General features: G+C 40.0%; 1 protein-coding gene across 6 annotated transcripts in view; it reads left to right on the top strand.

Annotated features, from left to right (window-relative positions):
• ADAMTSL3 (ADAMTS like 3) overlaps positions 1-19,809 on the top strand; it is a 277,102-nt gene that overhangs the window by 196,479 nt on the left and 60,814 nt on the right. For all 6 annotated transcript variants that reach the window (XM_043524045.1, XM_043524044.1, XM_037911341.2 and 3 more), the window contains exons 10-15: positions 18-129; positions 3,554-3,692; positions 5,630-5,680; positions 9,515-9,719; positions 11,031-11,178; positions 13,656-13,740. In XM_043524045.1, coding sequence (XP_043379980.1) covers positions 18-129; positions 3,554-3,692; positions 5,630-5,680; positions 9,515-9,719; positions 11,031-11,178; positions 13,656-13,740 — 740 coding nt within the window. The remainder of the gene's footprint in view (positions 1-17; positions 130-3,553; positions 3,693-5,629; positions 5,681-9,514; positions 9,720-11,030; positions 11,179-13,655; positions 13,741-19,809) is intronic.

The following is a 19,809-nucleotide window of genomic DNA, read 5'->3' on the forward strand; positions in this document are numbered from 1 at the left end:
AATGGAAATCTCTTTAGACCAGGTATACTGCCCCAAAAGACAGTGTGGTTCAGTTCTTTTTCTATCAACCCATAAGTCATCAGTGGAGACAGACAGAGTTCTTCCCGTGTACTGTAACATGTGGAGGAGGTAAGTAATGGCTGTGGCTCAAGAGTGTTTACAACTGTGGATTATACATGGCTGATTTATAACTTTCATACAGTGTCATTTTTTAAATCAGTTAAATAAGGTTATGCCGCTTTGCACTTTGGTGGTTGTTCAGATAAATAAGTGACTGAGTACAAGGTAATATCTGCAGTTAATATAAACGTATTAGTCATATTTTATTGTTTTACATACTATCAAATGTCAGTGTACAGATAATGAATTACCTTATGAGAAAGAGATTCAGAAAAATAAAGAGAGGAGAGTCGGAGTGATGTGGGGCTAGAAGTGAGAAAGAATGGATAGCAGTATGAAGATCACAGGAAGATGAACAAAGAGATCAAATGGGAAGATAGAGATTAAGAGCTAGAAGGGAGGAAGGAAGCATTTCTGGCTATAAATTTAAATGTTAGAGTGAGAATATTAGAGCGGTGCTAATAGATAGGAAAGTCGGTGGAGTGAATAAAAGAGAGATGAGGTAGGTGAACAATGAGGCAAAACACTGTAGACTTGGTGCATGGTATTGGACCAAGTGAAGTGGCCAAAGAGAGGTTTTTTGACAAACTAGCATACTCATCTTTGCAGAAATAGAGGCACATGGGCAGTATTTTTGCTGTATCAAAAGTATGAAACTTGTGGATATGTGAAGTGTTTAGAAGGTGAAATTTCTAATATTTAGCAACATGAGAAATGTGTATGGAGAGAGGACATTGAGGGTCAAAGGTAACATCAGAGTTTCTAGTGGAACCACCTGGAAAGACAGGAACATTATAGACAATAAAAAGCTGGGAAAGAAGAAAGAGTGAGGGATAGAAATCGAGTGATGCAAAAGAAATAGCACAGTGTTTGAGATCCACTTTTAAAGCTTATTCACTTGACTACAATTTTATTTGCTTTGCCCCTGATTCTCCACTACAAGTGGATGATGTAGACAGTGGTAGCTGCAGTGACCCCTGTATGGCACTCTGAACCCCAGCAGGTTGGTCCTGGTGAAAGTCAGACCAGCAGGGGGCCTACTCCAACTTCCACTGCTAGTTTAAACTCCAGAATTTATACAACCAGGGGATTAAGATAGTTCAGTTCCACCATCCTCCCCCTCCTCCTGCCTCAGGACATCACAAGTGCAAGGCTATCTTCTCCTTATGCAGCGGTGGTGGTTGGAGAAGCAGTTGGCATAGGAAATGATTATACCACCTATACCTGCTTTACACTGGTGCAGATTCATCTGATACAGGGAAGTTCTCTAGGGGAGTCTGATAATAATGCTCCTATACTCATTCTCTTAGAGAATACACTAGTATTATTCATATAGACTAAAAAAAAATCAAAATAGTCTAAATAATTACCCCACTATTGCAGGACCCATTAAAATGCTGTTTTTCAAAGAATGGCTCGTGTGTTTGTTTGTTAAAAAAATAAGAGAGCCTTGTCAAGTGCTTAAAGTACAAGTGAAGAGTCTGGTTCTCTTTGCAGCTGTCTCAGACCAGTTACAACATCTCTTTGTGCCTCAGTTTCCCCACCATAAAAAATGGAAATAACATACACTCACAATTACTATTCCTAGGTCCCATGCCTCTAGCCAGAGTCATGGTGGGAAACTCCTCTATCTCAGAAGATTTTTTGGCCCTCTGAGACATGACTCTCATTTGAAATGTGAATGCTAATCCTGTGGGATGGTATCGTCAAAGAAGTAGAATTGCAAGCCTAAGTGTTTTTCCCTGATGTTCCTCACAGGGGAAGAAGTGTACAGTATAATATTTTTTATTGTGAGCATTGCAAACACTGGATAGCTCAATGGACACCTTCCCTTCTAGGTTGATGGCTCAAATCCAATCTAAGAGAGTGTTGTCTTGAAAAATTATTACTATCTAATGGCTGCTTATTCTCTTTGAAATTAGCTGGTAGCTTCAGTGCAATTCCTTGTGGATGGATGTCCGTATTAGGAAATCACACCATCTTTATCAACAAAGCTTGGTGTTCTTGTTGGCAGTCCTGAGAGAAAGGCCAGTAAATAAATGAGCCTGGAGACTAAGCTACACACTGACCCCAGACAGAAGCAGTGTTGAGGGCTGTATGTTACTGTGGAAACTTGCACTGCTGCTGCCCAGCCTGAACCTATTATCTTCTCGAAGATTTGGTCTCCAGATGCTGTCTGAGCTCTTTCACCAGCACTAAAATGACTCAGACATTTCAGATAGAAAAAGTTCCATGCAACAAAAAATTAGAATCAGCTGTTCACCAGGATATCATGTCTCAGTTGGATCACTCCACATTCAGTTCTGTAATCTCTGTGTGGGTGAGGGAGAGTCTCGGGAGTGCAGAGAGAAGAGGTGTGGTTGTATTTGTAAAAACAAATACAGATAAACAGGAAAGTTTTAAAAACCTGAATTTTCTTTGCAGCTGGTAATTCTTCTTGGTCTGCTGGGTGCTTACAAGAACTGGCACATGCATGCTTAAGATGCTGGAACTGCTTTGTTTTTCTTTATGATTATCACTCTCATGCATGATGACACTTTGGATCGGCCAAGAGACACATAAGTGAAGCTATTGCTATATGATACTTCAGCATTTTCAGTAGATACAGTTATGTTATTAGTTTATTGACTCTATTTGGATTTTCATTCTTGTGGTTTCATCCTTTTTCTTTTTTAGCACATACCAGAACATCCTTCTTGTCTTCTCTGTTTCAGTGAAAGACAATTCCTGTGAAGAAGCTTTTTTTTTCTTAGCCAAGAAAGCAACCTAGTGGTTTATTAAACTCAGATCTTTTCTGTTAACCAGTCCTTTTATGCAGATATTTGCACCAAGTAGTTACTTCAGGTTTTCTTTTCTTGGCTCTTTAACTAGGAAAGTTCTTGAAAATATTTCTTTGTTTTCTAAAGTTTAACTTAACAATGTCTTTGGACCTCATCTCCAATTCCTCTGGCTTTCTGTTTTAAGTATTTTTCATACCACACATGACCACCTAATACACCTCTCAGTAGTGCACTCAGTAAACCCTTCTGTGTGGATTTTATAAATGTGGACGTACAACACGGCCATCTAATTGTGCACCTCAAGAAAGTGACCAGTGAGGTGTCCTAGTAGGTGTATAACTGCATCTGTTAAAAATTTGTTATTTTGAGTGTTTTCCTAAAACACTCCCAGAACAAAGGGCCAGACTTTCAGTTGATGTTAATTGATATAGCTTCCTTGACTTCAGTTGCTGACTGAAGATCTGGCCCTATATGTCCGAGAACAGCATTTCCTTATTAAAAAAAACCCCAGAGTTTCCTTATTTAAAAAAAACCCTACAAAAATCACTGCATTTAACTGGATGTATAGTTTAGTATTTGAGAAAAGAAAACCGTTTGAATTTATCTTCCTTCATCACAAGCATTAGCATGTTCATCTTTTGCTCCCATGTTAGGTTATCAACTTAACTCTGCTGAATGTGTGGATATTCGTTTGAAGCGGGTTGTTCCTGATCACTACTGTCACTACTACCCAGAAAATAAGAAACCAAAGCCTAAACTTAAGGAATGCAACATGGATCCCTGTCCTTCTAGGTTTGTATGACAAATATGTAAGTGGGATGGTATTTTTAGTTACTAAGGAGCAAGTAACCATATTTATTTGACTTTTGACACACTTTGATCTTCAGGACTGCTTAATCTTAATTGTTCAGGACATTAAAGAAATGGCATTTGCACCAACACGAACAGACTTGTAGCACTTCCTCAATCTTACACAGAGGTGGTTTCAATAGTCCATTTGTTTTTGTTCGTGGCCTACCTTTGCTGCAGATTTCTTGCCGAGCTCTATGGATATGTCTACCCTGCCATCAGAACAGCACATGTAGAAATATTCAAGCTAGCTTTGGTTGACCTAGCTCACTAAACATAGCAGTATGGCTGCTGTGGCACAAACAACAGTATGGACTAGCCCCCCCAAATATGTGCGTATGGTCCCAGGTGAAGTTGTACTCAGATAGCTAGCCTGGGCCGCTGTGGCAACATCACGATTTTTAGCAAGCTACCTTAATCAAAGCTAGCTTGGATGTGTCTACACAGGCTGTACTCGTGCCTCCCGATTGTGGTGTAGACATACCCTATGGCACCAGTGCACACATTTTGTAGGATTATGTGAACATGAGGGACTGTATGTCTGCTTTTGGATTTATCGATGCTGTCATATGTTATTCAGGATTTCTCATTAAAGGCAGGTAGTAGCTCCATTCCTCATTCAGCATGAAGTTTTTGCACGTGGTTTATTCTGGTTTGTCCATCTGTCTGGTATAAAAATTTCATTCGCCATTTTCACTCTACAATTGGTCACATAATATTTAAAGTTTTGGGGGGATATTTTTTAAAGTTACAAGATAGTCAGAAAAAAATCAATTCAAATAAAGGTACTTCTGTTGCAAATACCACTGAATATTATTGCCAAATTATAAAGGCTACAGTATACATAAACTGTATTGAATTGCACAGTGGTATTTAAAACTAACTTACTTTTGGATTGTCTGGTGAGGTTTCCTGGCTCTGCTGAAGTATCTTAAAATACTTCACAGTGTCAGGTCCCAGAACCTCACATTAATATGCCATCTGGCTGGACTAGAGTTATATATAAGAAGAGGAGGAAACACTCTGAATGAATTTCATTTCCTATAGCTAAACTGTCCATTTCCTTTAATCCGTGTTAAATATAATCATTGATGGTGACCTCTACTAAGTATAGATGCACAGACTTTAAAAGTTCTTTTCTAAAATGCTAGTTGATAGAATGGCAAGATTTTAATACAGGATATCTGAAAAAGCTGTGGGAGCACGACAGGTAAAAAAGTAGAAATTATGAGCTCTTGCTATACAGATTTACCCTACAAAGACAGACCAGGGGATGAGGGGAAATAATGTCCTATTTCACTTCTCCTTGCAGACCTGAGGAATAGACCTTCCCTTAACCTCGGAGCCTACTCCTGCTAGGTGCTGAGCAACTTCTGTAATTCAAGTAAGCAGCAGTTGAGGGTGCTGAGCACCTTCCAGGAAGTGCTCAGCACCTCCATAGATTGAACCCTTATCATGCATTTTTTCAGCTGCATGCACCTTCCACGGATCCCTTCATTACAGATTTCTCTGTGGTGTCCATTTCTTTGTTAAGAAATGACTATGCATCCCGGGGAAGTGGCACAACCTGGGAGGAGTCACGCACAGGAGGATTACGTAGGACTGTGTAATGGTCATTCATTGCCTTTTGAGGAGAAATTGCTTTTTCCATTTTTGTGGAATGAATTAAGGAGTTAATAGACTGAGCGTTTCCAGCATCTTCAGAAATGATGGGTACATAATGGGTCAGCTTGTTCCACAGGAAGATCCTGTAGTTGGTCTCACATTTCCTGATCTCATGGTGGGATTTGTTCACTTTTAAATATGATTGTGCATAACATGTAGAGCAAATACCATCTCGGATATGAGAAATAATGATGCCATATTTCTTTTATTGACAGTGATGGATTTAAAGAAATCATGCCCTATGATCACTTCCAGCCTCTTCCTCGGTATGTATGGGGACTAAAACATGTGGGTCAGCATTAGGATGAGATTTCCGTGGGAATTCAAGATTCAAATACAAAGACTCAAATCACTGTATAGTTTAGAACATTATCTACTGTCTTTGCATACTATCGTAGTAGTTGATCTTCCAAGTTATACAGAAGAGAGTAGATCTTGGGCTCAATCCTGCAAACACTGTGCATGTGAGTGACTTGAATGGGACTATTCCTAAGTAAAGCGTTGCAGGATTGGGCCCTCTGTTACTGCAGCAAAAACCTGCTAAGTGCATAACTGTTTAGTGCAGAAGTAATAGTCTGTTAAAATTTCCTCTAAAATTCATGTATTTATTCATTTTTTTTCTGTGAAGGTATATTTTGGTTTGATTAATAAAAAATGCGTGCATTCAGTGTAACTATTCATGTAATGTGGCACTCTGGGAATGAATTCTTTGCTTGTTAAAATATATTGCTCTTCTGTTCTTTTTGTTGTTTATTCCTACATGCTGTTTGTTCATATACACACTGCTTTAGTACTTTGCAGATATGGAATTTTCTGTGCTTCTTCATTACCTAAGTGGTTTGAGAGCATTGTTTCACCTGAGATGGTCAGAAAATTAATTTAATGCTCCTCTGAAACGTGCTAGATGTTTTTTTTTATAAAGAAGTTAGGGACTTCAATTTAAAAACACTGGGTCAGATCTGCAGCTGGTTTAAATCAGTGTAGTCAGTGGAGGTAAGCAGATTTACACCATCTGAGGATTTGGTCAATTGTTTAATGAAAAACTAAAATTAAAAATATATTTTTCTGAATATGGTGGGAGAAGAGTGAACTTGCAGACTCACTTGACTGAGTGGAACTCTTTGGATTCCATCAACTGGTGTAAATTATCATAGCTCCATTGACTTGACAATTTACACGGCGGAGGATATGCTGCTCTCTGATGTTTTTTGGCTTTGTCAGATAGGTGGAGATGTTTTCTCCTGTGGCTTAGTACTGGAGTTTTGCAATTATCCTGCTCCTATCTTTTCCCCTTTCCTCTTTTCCTTCTGCTGCCAGACTGCAGATTTCTCTGTGTTGACCTCAACACAATTCCTTTATATCAATGCTTTGTGTTCTGAGTGGCTCAGGAAACCAGTTGAAATTAAGGTTTCGTTTCCCTTCTGTGCTGCACTATGCCTGTAGAGTCTGTACAGCACTATCCATGGTGAAGGAGATCATAAGGAGGGTGAAGTCATGGGCAGCTGCTCTCATTTCAAGCATCAAGAACTGCAGATAAGGGCTCACATCACTCCAGGTCTGTGCCAGCAGACACTGGCCTAGTCCCCATGTGTGAAATCTCACTGGGGGCTGTGTTAGTTTGGTTGGTTTAAAGCAGTCATGATCACCCCATCTACTCAGAGACCAGCGAGCAGCAAGCATACACCCAAAAGTTGGTGGCATTGATTAAGGAAGGGGCGAGAACAAGGCAGGCTGATTCAATGTATCGCTGCTCTAGCCTTCACTGGGAGCGCTCTTAAAGAGCTTCAGTGGGAGAAGAAAGCTGCCCTTCTCTAACAGAATTAGAAGAGGGTGATGGTGGAAACACCTGGCCACTTTGCACATTCTTGCACCAGCTGGTGAATCTGGCCCAGTCAGGAGCTAAATACTGCAGCAATTCTCACATATATACACTCTGTGCTTGTTGCCTGTAAAGTTGTTGCAGATACTCCACATTAATTCTGCTTTTTACCTGTTCAAGTGCTGAGCCCGGCTGTTCACACATAACAGGCATAAAACAAAGTGCTGTAGATGCTCTTCACCAAAGCTTTACTGGCTCGCTTTTCTTGAGCAGCAGTCACCTCCCATGTAATACAAAGGCCACGTGGAGGGCTGCTTTGCAATCCTGTGGCATTCACCACCATTTTCTCATTCAAATGAGGAAGTTGTGAGAAAGTCACAATGCACGCTGCAGGCTCTTGAAAGAGTTCTCTTGCGGCTGGAGCTGTAAACGTCCTACTGAAATATTTCTACAGATGGAGATCTTTGAAATAAACAGAAAAATTTCCCAGGATAAAAATTTTCTTTTAAGGCTTTTGGAATGCCTCCATATATCTCAGACTTGCTGGACTGTTGAGGATCCCTTGACAGTTGTGGGTTCTGGAAAGTGTCTCCTTGACTGCCTGCCCACGACACTTCCCCTCCTCCCCCCAGTAGCCCTGGACCTCACTCCATCTTGAAAATGCTCAAGGGAATATGGGAACTGGAGTGTGTTCGAAACTGATGAGATAAAGAAAAACAACTATAAAACTTTATGCTATAAACACTTCTAAGAGTAGTATTACATCTAGTACAGTCAGCCTTACACATATGAATCCATGAGCTGCTAACTCATTGAACAGCTAATTGCTCTTTAGTTCCTGATATTTTCAAAGAAAATGAGTTGATTTTAACACTGGCCATTTGTTTAGGTAAAATAGTGAAAAGTATAACTGTGACATTTTAAAAGCCTTTTTCTCTGGTAATGTGAAATGAATATTTAGTCAGTCAGCTATATGTTGTCTGCTTTTGAGCATATATCCTATGTTTAAAGTTCAAAGGAGGTTTTTGTATGTTTAAAATTGACTCTGTGCTATAGTGTTTGAACATGATTGATATGTTTCTTGTAGACAGTTTAATGAATTATTTAAAATAGGAAGTATTCTTGAGTTACCTTCTGTATCGTAGGGAGTAGGTAGTACTTATTGATGTCTGCCTTTGATTTATAGGCTTCTGCTCCATCTACTCTGATATTATGACTTCCTTTACAAAACCTATGTTACTCTTGATGAATTGATTTAGGTGGGATATTTCTGTACTGGCTGAGTCTATCATTCATAAATGATGTAATTTTTTTCACAGTTCTTTTCTGTGCCACTTCAATTGTAATATTTAAAGGTTTTAGACTGGCTATAGTAAAGTCTTCTTACTCACTTCCTGCCTTGATTTGCCAAAGCTAAGATATGACGAGCTTTAAAGACCAGGTGCAGGACCCAACTATTTCCCCAGGTTTCTTTGTGGGGGCAGGTGGATGGGGCAATGAGGGATTGAGTAGGGCTGTGTGAGAACCAAAGTAGGAGCCCAGGATTGAGGCCTTGTAGTTTGTAATTGTCAATGATACACTTACGTCAGGAAGATCCTTGAGTATGTCTTCAATATTTATTTACTGTCTTCTGTGAAAGAGTAGATGCCTAAATGTGTGATTTGTGCTTAAGAGTATGAGATAAAGCCACTGAAAATGTATAACTTTACCGTTCTTCCCACTTCTGATGTCACAGCAAGTTTGATCTTCAGTATGTTTATCTCTGGGGCTGTAAGCTTTTCAGAGCAGGGGCTTTTATTTTTATACAGCCTCAAGCACATTGTTGGTGCTAACCAAATAATAATGATGAAAAATTACATGTAGCCATGTAAAGTAGTAGCCTAAGTGTGGAACACACTTCATTATGTTGATTCATTCTAGACATTATTCAAATAATCTAATACATTGTATTCCTGCTTTAAATCCTTAAAATGTATACAAGAGAATCAGGTTATTCCAAACACTTCAGGAAATTTACCTGGGCACTTTAGTCCATTTATTTGTGTGTTCATTTTGGCACATAGCAGAAAGAAAGCCTGAAACAAAGGTACAATATGTTTCTGATTCTATACACATTTTTGTACAAATGTCAGAAAATAGACCTAATTCTGCTCCCTTTTGAAGTCAGTGACAAAATTTCCATTCACATCAGTGGAAATAAGATTGGGTTCAATATTTTGCTATGCTTTATAGATGGCATTATTTTTAATGTATTTGGGGTTTGGTTGTTTTTTCCCCCTAGATGGGAACATAATCCTTGGACTGCATGTTCTGTTTCCTGTGGAGGTGGAATTCAGAGGAGGAGCTTTGTTTGTGTAGAGGAGACCATACATGGAGAGATACTGCAAGTGGAGGAATGGAAATGCATGTATGCCCCCAAGCCCAAGGTCATGCAAACCTGTAATCTGTTTGACTGTCCTAAGTGGGTAGCTATGGAATGGTCTCAGGTAAACTGAAAAATTATTTGTACCTAATTTTGAAAGGCAGCCTCTAATTGTGTACAGTGATCTAATTGTGGGCAAAAATAATTGCAGGCACATTTTGTGGCACTGAGCAGTAGATATTTGTCTACCTGATTTAGCCTACAATTCATGATGTAAGATATCTCTGTGGAATAAAATGCATGCACAGGTTTTTGTGCCTGCAGAACTGTGCTTCAGGACTTTTGTCTCCCACTTCTTGATAGATGTAATCAGGGGTGAAAGTAACTTAAGGGACTTACTGGTATGCAGGGCAGCCGGGGTCCTGAGCAAGGTGGGTGGGCGGCTCAACCAGAAGGGGCGGGGCTGGGGCCAGGGGCTCCTGGCCACCGCCACCACGCTGGGGCTCTGATGGTGATTTAAAGGGCTGGGGGCTCCAGTTGCATTAGCGGCGGCTGGGAGCCCTCAGGCCTTTAAATCACCGCCGGAGCCCCATGATAGTGGCGGCAGCGGCTGGGAGCCCCGGGGCTCTGGCCGCTGCTGGGAGCCCTAAGCCCTTTTAAATTGCCAGGCCCTGGGGAAGCTGCCCCCTGCCGGTAGGGTCAACTGTGTACCGGCTCTTACTGGTACACCATACCGGACTGTACCGGCTTACTTTCACCTCTGGATGTAATCCTCCACTGCAGATAATTTGCCAAGAACATGGCTGTTTGGGAATTGAGAGATATCTGTATGGGTGGTTTTCCTAGCATTCTCCTTACCTTTCATTATAGTAACAGGAATACAGAGCCAACATATCTTGGTTCTGCTTATCTGACATGGACAGATAACACTTCTATGTTTCCTGAGTTCATCCAAATAAGATCACTGAAATACAGTTGGAGAAGCATTCTGATGTTTTTTCTGACCCAACTTAAACCAAAAACCACTAAAAATGTTGTGAGAGAGCTTATTCTCAGTAGATTCACAGTTCCATTATAGACTGTAGCTGTTCAGATAAGCTTTGCAGAACCCAGGAAGACATCCCCCCCGTCCCCCCCCCACACACATCTTTAGAGGTTTGTCCATTACTAGCCATCACTAATATACTTTAGTCACTTGGCAATGCAAGATTATATTTAAATAATGTTCATCTGAAATCTGATGGAACAGCTATTATAGTTTTCACTTAAGGCCTGATGCCACACCCACTGAAGTCAATGGAAAGACTCCACTTTACTTCAGTGGGCTTTGGGTAAGGACTTAAAGCTTCCAAATTCATATTTATGAATGACATTATTTTAAAAAAATATTTTAAAAAGAATCTGTGGAGTAAGATTATTGTATTGTCTCCCTTAGTGCACGGTGACCTGTGGCCGAGGCTTACGTTACCGAGTGGTATTGTGTATTGACCACCGTGGCCAGCATGTCGGGGGCTGTAATCCACAACTTAAGCTACATATAAAAGAAGAGTGCATTGTGCCAGTACCATGTTGCAAACCAAGAGGTAACTGGAACTTTGTCTGCGTGTGTTATTGTTTTGCATTTTTGTTAACAGAAGTAAAGGGTCCGTGGTCACCTCTCCCAGAAGTACCAGAAGCTCAAATTTGCCAGGACTTGTTCCAGTGTTGGTAAAAGGAAGTGCTGTTGCCATTGGTGGTAAGAAAGGTATATGTGTGATATTTTTTGCTGATAACATGATATCATGTAATGAAAACGACAAGCTCTCTAAATTAAAATACATAAGTTAAATAGGGGAAAAGTGGGAGCAATACATTAGGTGCCAGGGGATTGCTCAATAACATTTTCAATGGGAAGAGTAATATGTTCGTAGAGCTTATGGTACATATAACCATGGCCCTTGTTCCTCTATATCGACAGCTAGAACTACAGAATTCTGCAGGCAACATGGAAAAACCTTAAAGAATGTCCATGCTGATTTCCCTCTCCTCTTCTTTTCCACTTTTTAATTTTTTTAAAATAATCTTCAATGCTTAATGACATGGATTAACAAATGTCCTTTAAAAATTAATTGAGGAATAAAAGGTAGATGAGATGATGTAGGGAAATAAGAGGAAACAAAGAGCAAGAGGTATGAAACGATATAAAAGTGACATTTCCTATTCCATTCTTATTTCATAAGTACAGTAGATCGGTAGGTAGATAGCTAGGTAGGCTTCTCTGTCTCCTGTCTCAGTCCTGGTCCCTGAACCTTAGGCTTGGAAGGTCTTTTCAGTCTTTTCATATTTATTGGAAAAACTTGTTGGGAATATTCACAACTCAACAGTAAGATTTACATAGTAAAATTAATAGCAAATGTAGTTAAATGCTATTGAAACCCAATGACTTACCACAGATAATTTGGTAGAGCAGGATATTTTGAGGTTTTAGGGAGTTCTCCAGGCAAAAAAGCATCAAGGGACAAATACAACAGAATTCTCTAAGTCTTGCAGTAAAAATGGTAACGAAAGTATTATGGAACTTCAGGGGACCTGCAAGGAGAAGAACTTGGTATGAATGTGGTGTGTACCTGCACAGTCCAAAAGGAGTTTAGATAAAGTTCTTTGAAGTTTCATTCTTTTCAGTACATGGAGAATATATTGGAAGACTTCAGAGCTTAGACCAGTGTTTCTTAACCTTTTCGTGCTGGCGACTCCCTTTGGACTTTAAAAAAAAAAAAGGTTGTGACCCCCCGCTACCAGAAAAAATTGTGACCCCTTACCTTCAGCCCTATGGGATGCGGGACTCCAGCCTCCATCCCTTGGGCCACAGGGCTTCAGCCCTGCGCAGGGCTGAAACAAGTAAATTAGCTTTGTGCAGCCCCAGGAAATTGCTCTGCTTCCTATCCCGTTATGCCGGCCCTGCTTGAAACACCCCTTCCTCCCCCCGCACCCCCCCCCAAAAAAAACTTAAGCCCGGTTGAGATACACTGGTTTAGGCGTATCTATTCTAAACTATTCTATTACTTCAAGATTTGGGTGTCCACATCACAAAATAACATCATTGCAATTGGCACTAACCAGCTGCACTTTTGGGAAACTCAGAAAAGAAGCCAAAGATTGAATGGACATGGAGATTGAATTACTGGTACCTTCCCACCCACAGAGGTATTCCTGCAGGTCAGGGTTTAGGAACAATGTCATAACAATGTGGCGGAAGTTGTATTACTGAATAAAAGATTTGCAGTGCTGCCTATCTGGTACATTTCTCAAATAGTAAATGAATATTACAAGGCAAACAAAATGTAGAAAGAAAACAGTTTACTTATCTGAATGATACATTTTACCCTATAAAGAATTCTAAGATGTTTTATGCTCAAAATTGCAGATTTAGAAATATTGTGGCATTTTGTTTAGTATTGTTGGAATAGGGAAAAGGCTAGGAATAGAAATTGTGGCAAGTCGTATTCAATTTGCCATAAATACTCATTCACTTCCTGTTTAAGTTCTACCTTTCCATAGATAGAGTGACACTGAAGTGAGTAAATAATACAAAATTTGCATTTAAAATGCCAACAATTATTAATAAAACAAAGCAATGCCAAATTTGTTCTTGCTGCAGCTTTCTCCCCTCTTGATGTGAGACCTGCCAAGCAAAATGCTTGTACTTTTGCCCAGGTGCAGACAAATCACATGGAATGTTATATAAAAACTTAATGAATAGAGATTAAGGCAGTTGTCAGTCTCAAAAAGTAACAGCTAATACTTCAACTGTAATATGTGTCACTAGTATTAATTTTCAAAATCACAGTGTGGGATAACAGTAGAAGAAAAAGTGGTTTCAATAGCAGAGATGGGCCTGTGGGCAGATTCAGTTCCAAACTTTTCTATAGTTCAGAAGAGGATTTTTGGATCTGGGTATTTTGTTTTGGACCCATCTTTAATCAATGCACTACGTAGACACTAATGTGCTGAAGTGAATAATGCAATATGTATTAAATGCTTCTGAATTTGATGGAATGAATTATGCTTTTTTCCCTACCAGAAAAAATTCCTGTAGAAGCTAAAGTACCCTGGTTCAAACAAGCACAAGAAATAGAAGAGACCAGAACAGCATCAGAAGAACCAATGTAAGTTCCCCTTTCTGGGTGGAAAAATGTTGCAGATATATTGTACAAGTCAAGCCTGTTGTCATGCAGATGGATTTGGCATTTGACGCTCTGTGGGACTGGGCTACCTTGTGGGCTTTTATTCCTGGTTTTATATCTTGACTGCCTAGCTTTTGGAACAGCTGTCCTGAGTGGCATAGAATATATGGGCCAGATTGATGGCTCCCTATGCATCAGTGGAGCAGTGCAAGGGGACCTTAATTTAGCCATGAAAGCTGTTGAGGATTTCCCCAGTGTGGGAGAATCCTCAACTGATGTAAAGCAAGTGTATGCTGCTTTAAGCTAACCATTCCCTCCCTCTCAATAATGTAATCATTGTGTTGGAGATGGAGAGGGGCACATTGCTGGAGAGAGAAATACCCCCATGCCTCCACCCCCAAATATTACACACCATGCTCGTGAATTGAGGGGAGTTAATTATAATAATCTGAGCCATTCAGAAGATGTTGCTTCGGCCACCCACCACTTTGGCCCTGGGGCTGAGAAATAGTTGTGTTCACAGCATGTGCATAACTGACATTCCCTTGAGTCCAGCTCTATTCACACCCCTTTAGTTTAGTTCATATCTGTGATGCAATGAGCATTCATAGAATCACGTGTGTGTAGAATAACTGCGAGTGGTGCTTATCTCCTTCATATATTTTAATTACAGCAGGTGTTTACATGGGTTTCCAAGGCATTCACTGTAATGTGTTGTGTCTGGGCCAAATTCTGCTCTTATTTATAATTATGTAAATCTGAAGTTACTCAGAGGAGCTCAAGATTTACACCACTGTACCTGAGAGCAAGAATATGGGCCCCTGATATTTTATTTTTCTTCTGCTGCTTAGCTATTCTTTATTTTGGCTCATACATATTAACAGATGACAGTAAGAGTAATAAAGCATTTGACACCTGCACTGCCTCACAAAGGAAACCTCCTGCCAAACAGGTGTTACTTGCACTATTATGCTAGCTGCCATTGGAAATTTTTCATTGACTGGCACCTATGGCCAAGAGTTGACTATTCGTGAGTGGTTACCCTCCTCTCTAAATTGGTGGCCATGAATGCAGAGGCCATGTCTGAATGTGAACTGTGATTGTTGAGGACAGTAATGCTAGCTGAATGAGCCTCTTCATGTTGAGTGTCTGCATCTGGGAATGGACAGATGTGAAACCTCCTCTAAAGAGGATTCAGCCTGAAAAAATAAAGAAATGCTTCTTTGGCCATCCAAAATCAGGTGTGCTGGTGTATGCTGGTGGGAAGCAAGAACGAATGTACTCTCCAGGCCCTTAGGGTTCTCAGTGATATCCCTACAGAACAAGCAAAGCACAAACTAGTGGAACAGGTCATCCCAGCTTAGCAGTCTGAATGTCTTAAAATGGCAGTGGAACCAGAAACTTTCTAATGGGTTTACTTTTATATAACTACACCAGATACACACTTTAATATGGCTGAATTACTGTCCTGATGCCTTTTCTCTCAGGTGTCCCACATTCTGAAAGTCACCATGCACGTAATTAGGTTTTCAGTGCATGCCCTGTCACATCTCTTCATTCTCCTGCCTTTGGTCCTCCCTTCTGAACAATCTTTATTCCCACCTTGGAGACCTAACTCCTGCTCACCTTTCAACCATCCTACCCTGCCCCACCTTCAAGGATCTGACTTTACCATTGTCATAGCAAAAATGTCTGGACCTGGGTCCAAAAGGCCCCTTCAGCCACTCATCACTAGTGAGTCCATGACACACCTTTTCTCTACTAATTTTCGTGGTGTCCTCAGGTCTTCATACTCTGAGTACTCTGTGCTCCCCTGGGACCCAACTCTACTACCCCAGCCAGATCCCCCATTCACCTACATAAGTTGCTGCTGTCTTCTCCTATCACCACTAGGATGCTAGACCTGTTCTTTCCCCATTCTTCTGAGGAGGCTGGTAGGTAAGGGGAACTCAGACACCATTAAATAGATCTACAAGTGAAGCTGACCTTGAACGAAAGTAGATGAACTAGAGTAGGCCACTTCCCAGCTAACCTCCTTATTTGAATGAAAATACTGTATGTAGTACTAAGTTGTAACAGTAGAATATGGATTAAAATTCATTACAGTCCTTGAGACTGGCTACTGAGGCCACCATTTTCCAGCAAAATGGAAGGATTCTGCCTTCATTCTCTCTCTCCGCTTGCCCTTCAGTTTCATGAACAGTGCTTTGCAATCACAACGATTTGTCACACCACCTTTCTGAATCTTGTATTCTATCTGATCTGGCCTTTTCCAGCTGGAATAAGCTTTTTTGGGGTCAGAGCATAGGGTCTAAAGAAAACTGTAACACACGGTTGTTACTTCCCCCAGAGAGAACAGTAACAATAATTCCCTCCTGCTTGGAGTATGTTTAACTTTGCTTTTGTAGTTTATACGTGACACAGTATGACAACTTCTAGCCCAACTCTGGCCAGCATAGGGTTTACAATTTCCTTGGTACGTTGCCACTTTTAACTTTATTTATTCTTTTGTCATCCGAACTAAAACCGCAACATGAAATCTCAGCTCCTAGTTCATCCTTTTATTACAGCTGTCTTTTGTGCCTTCAGGCGATATTTTAGTTGATAATGAATAAGGGAATAAATGCAGCTGTGTTTTCAAACCCCACAAACAGGGGATTTGCCAAACCAGGAAGACAAATACCTCTGCCGCTGTGGTCTACCATGGCTGGTGTCCTGAATTTACATAGAGGGTGAATGTTCAAAAGCCTTTTTTTATTATTATTAGGAAAATTTAAAAATGACTGCTTGTAAAGCAAGGCCAAGAAAAATGTAGGTTTGACCTTTTTAGTTTTTAGTTGTGGAATGTGATGACAGTTGATACCCATCATTATTTTAAATGTTCGTCCCTTGAGCCTTCTTAGTTACAGTAGGATTCGCAATGAGGCTTCAGCAAGATTTTACAACCTTTTCTTTTAATAATAAGTTAAAGAAATAGACACCTCTGCAGCCTTTTCTTTTAATAACTTAGAGAAATAGAGGATAAATTTAGAATGCTTTCAAAAGCTGGTATGTTTTCTCAGCAACATGAGAACATCAAAAATAATTGTTCACTGGGTTTGTATAGAATTGCATTTACTAAAACTGAAATGTGGTGGGGTCCTTGAAGGTTCCTGTTCATTGCATTTAGAAAAATTCCCCCATTTGTGCCCTTTTTATTTTAAGTACAAGTATTTCAGACTTTCTTGCAGCCTCTCCACAGAAAGGTGGTCATATATTTTGCCGAATAAGTAACCACTCAACATGATAAAATCTGTGGCTCTGGATTTTAAAGAGGTAGTTCAGTGATGGTCAGGATTCCAATGTTTCAGAGGTTCTATTCAGATAAGCACCCAAACATTTAGATGCTTCTGCAAACCTTATCCAGTCTCCTTGGATCTGCAAAGTTGGACTGGAAATATCAAAAGAACAGCCTTTCTTGAGGGATTTTGGCATTTCTGGTCCCATCCCAAAAGTGCAGGCATGGGAAAACTTAATAATAATGAGAGAAGTTAAGTTTTCCAGATCTTCTGAAACACAGAGAGGGTTGAGTTTGAGCAAAGGTTTGGGTTGACTGTTGCCTTATCTTTATCATTTTGCTCATCAATAGTTTAGATCACTGCTTCTTTTTCCCAGCCATCCCAACATGGCCCTACTGAACACCCACTTTCCTCCCCATTAGGTCATGATTGGTGGGCCTGATCTCCACTGCGTTGCACCTTGTGTTTGGTCATTTACACATGTGCAAAGTGTGCCAAATCATAATGATAGCATTTTACCCCCACTTTGCACAGACGTAAGTGATTGCACAAGGTGGCAAGACAGTGGAGAATCAGGCCTCCTGTGACTTGCATAAATAGATTTTTCAATTTGATTTGGTTGATTTTTTTTAAGCATTCATGCAAATCACTATGAACACATCTTAAAAACTGGAGCATTGTCTATGAAATTCATTAAAGGCCTCAAAAAACCTTCAGAATCCTAAACATTCCATTATAACCTACCTGATGATTTGCAAGGGACAATAATTTGAGAGCTGCTTTGATGCTACGTAATCCTGATCTAAACTCAGTCTGGGCCTGTTCCCATTGAAGTCAAAGGCAAAGTTACCAATGACTTCAATGGAGAAGTATCATGCTCAATATGTTGCCAATTGTATGCTGAATATGCCACACAATGAAAAATATACAGCCTTTGATGTTGGTGGATTATTCCTTTTTACTACCTCCGTCAAACACTTAAGGCAAAGTTCCATAATTTCTGCTTCAGGCTGTGGATTTAGCTAATTAATACAAAACTGGCACCTGATCCAGATTCATGATTTTGACAGAGTACTGTCCTGTCTCCAGAGTTCTACTGCTCTGTAATGCTGCCCGATCAGCTATATGAACTCATTTTGTACTAGTAGTCGCCATAGGTTTTTGCTTAATTTTAGCTATTTCAACTACAGCATGCCTTTGAGGTCATCAACTTGAAAAGAATTGCTGTAATATGGGGTCGTTCTAATTAACTCTACAGTCATGTGATTTGGTTTAGCAAATGACAAAGTAGAATTTCAAAACCCATGTTTTAATTTTTTTAATCTTGAACTTTGCTATGAAATCCCATGCACAAATATTCAACAGGAAACCCACTAGTAAAATTTAGGTCAGGTGTAAGTCAAGGAATAATTGCTTAGAATTTTCTGAGTTTCTTTATAAATTCTATGTATGTATAATATTACCCAGATATGGTTCTTTTTATGGAGAGAAGATCAGAATTTTGTCAAAGCATTATGCACAATTGCCCTGATTCAACAAAACACATAAACACGTGTTTAACTCTAAGCATGTTACTATCACGTTGATTTCAAGGGACTACTAAAGTGCTTGAAGTTAACCACATGCTTATTGTTTTGGAGGATCAGGGCCATTTTTGACATAACTATCTAGAAATTTTATATGGCTCCCTTTGGACCTTAATCTAGTCTCTATTCAGGTTCTGAGGTAACTTTCTTTGTTAGCAGGTTTTCCCATTGCTGTGTACTTCAGGGTTTCTCACTCATAAGCAGCTGTCAGAGACAAGTTGCTGGACTAGATGGACAACTATTTTGTCCCAGTATGGGATTTCCTATGTTTTCTGTCACTGCAGTAAATGAGCACCTGTAATTTGTTTCTGGCAATACTCTTCCAATGTAGAAGATTCTTTTAGTGCACTTCAAATGTTGTCAAACCTGTGACATGCTGAACACTCTCAGTTCCTGTTGACTTCAGTAGGAGGTGAATGTGTAATGTGTGAATGTGCTCAGCACCTTTCTGGATGCACTCAGCATCCTGCAGGATCAGGCCAAAGTTTGGAATGGTTCCATTCAGGTAAACTTCAAAAAAGGCCAAATCTTGACAAATTTGGAAATCATTATTGGGCAGAACTTGTCAGGGAAGTTCAGCAGCTGCTCCTCAGGGGTGATCAGCTTCTTCCTAACCCGTATTAGCCAGTGCTCTGTAGAGGAGGGGAAAGATTTACTCTTCCCTCTTCTCCACAGCAGGTGCTCTTTGGAAAGTAGCCCAGAGGCCTCGTGGGAATATATCTATAGCATCTGTGTCATCAGATGCTCTTGTCTCCTCATGCCTCTCTGCAGTGGCAAAAGGCAGTTGGCTTGACATAGTAGTCTGTCCACAAACTCTATTCTTCAAATTTAGCAACACTCTGAGCTTGAGCTCAGAGTATCAACCATGCTGTGTAGACGTGTCTCAGTCTTACATAACTGGCTGCTTTTAAATTTAAAAAAAAATTCTCTGCACAAAGCAATGGATTTTTTAATTGAAGAAAGGGGAGGAAAAGCTGTTGGAACAAATAGATGTCTAATTTGGATCCTAAAGCGGTGTCCTTTGCTGATATTTTAGGAGATAATAAAGAAATGTTTTCATTTCCTCTGTTTAAAAAAAAACTAGTTCTTTCACCAAAGTGTTTGAAACCTTAAGAAAATGACCTATGCAATTATGTATTTAACTTATTGTCAGATTATCCACAAATCCACCCAAGATGATTTGTGGA

The sequence above is a fragment of the Chelonia mydas genome, chromosome 10 (assembly GCF_015237465.2).
Source record: "Chelonia mydas isolate rCheMyd1 chromosome 10, rCheMyd1.pri.v2, whole genome shotgun sequence".
NCBI lineage: Eukaryota > Metazoa > Chordata > Testudines > Cheloniidae > Chelonia > Chelonia mydas.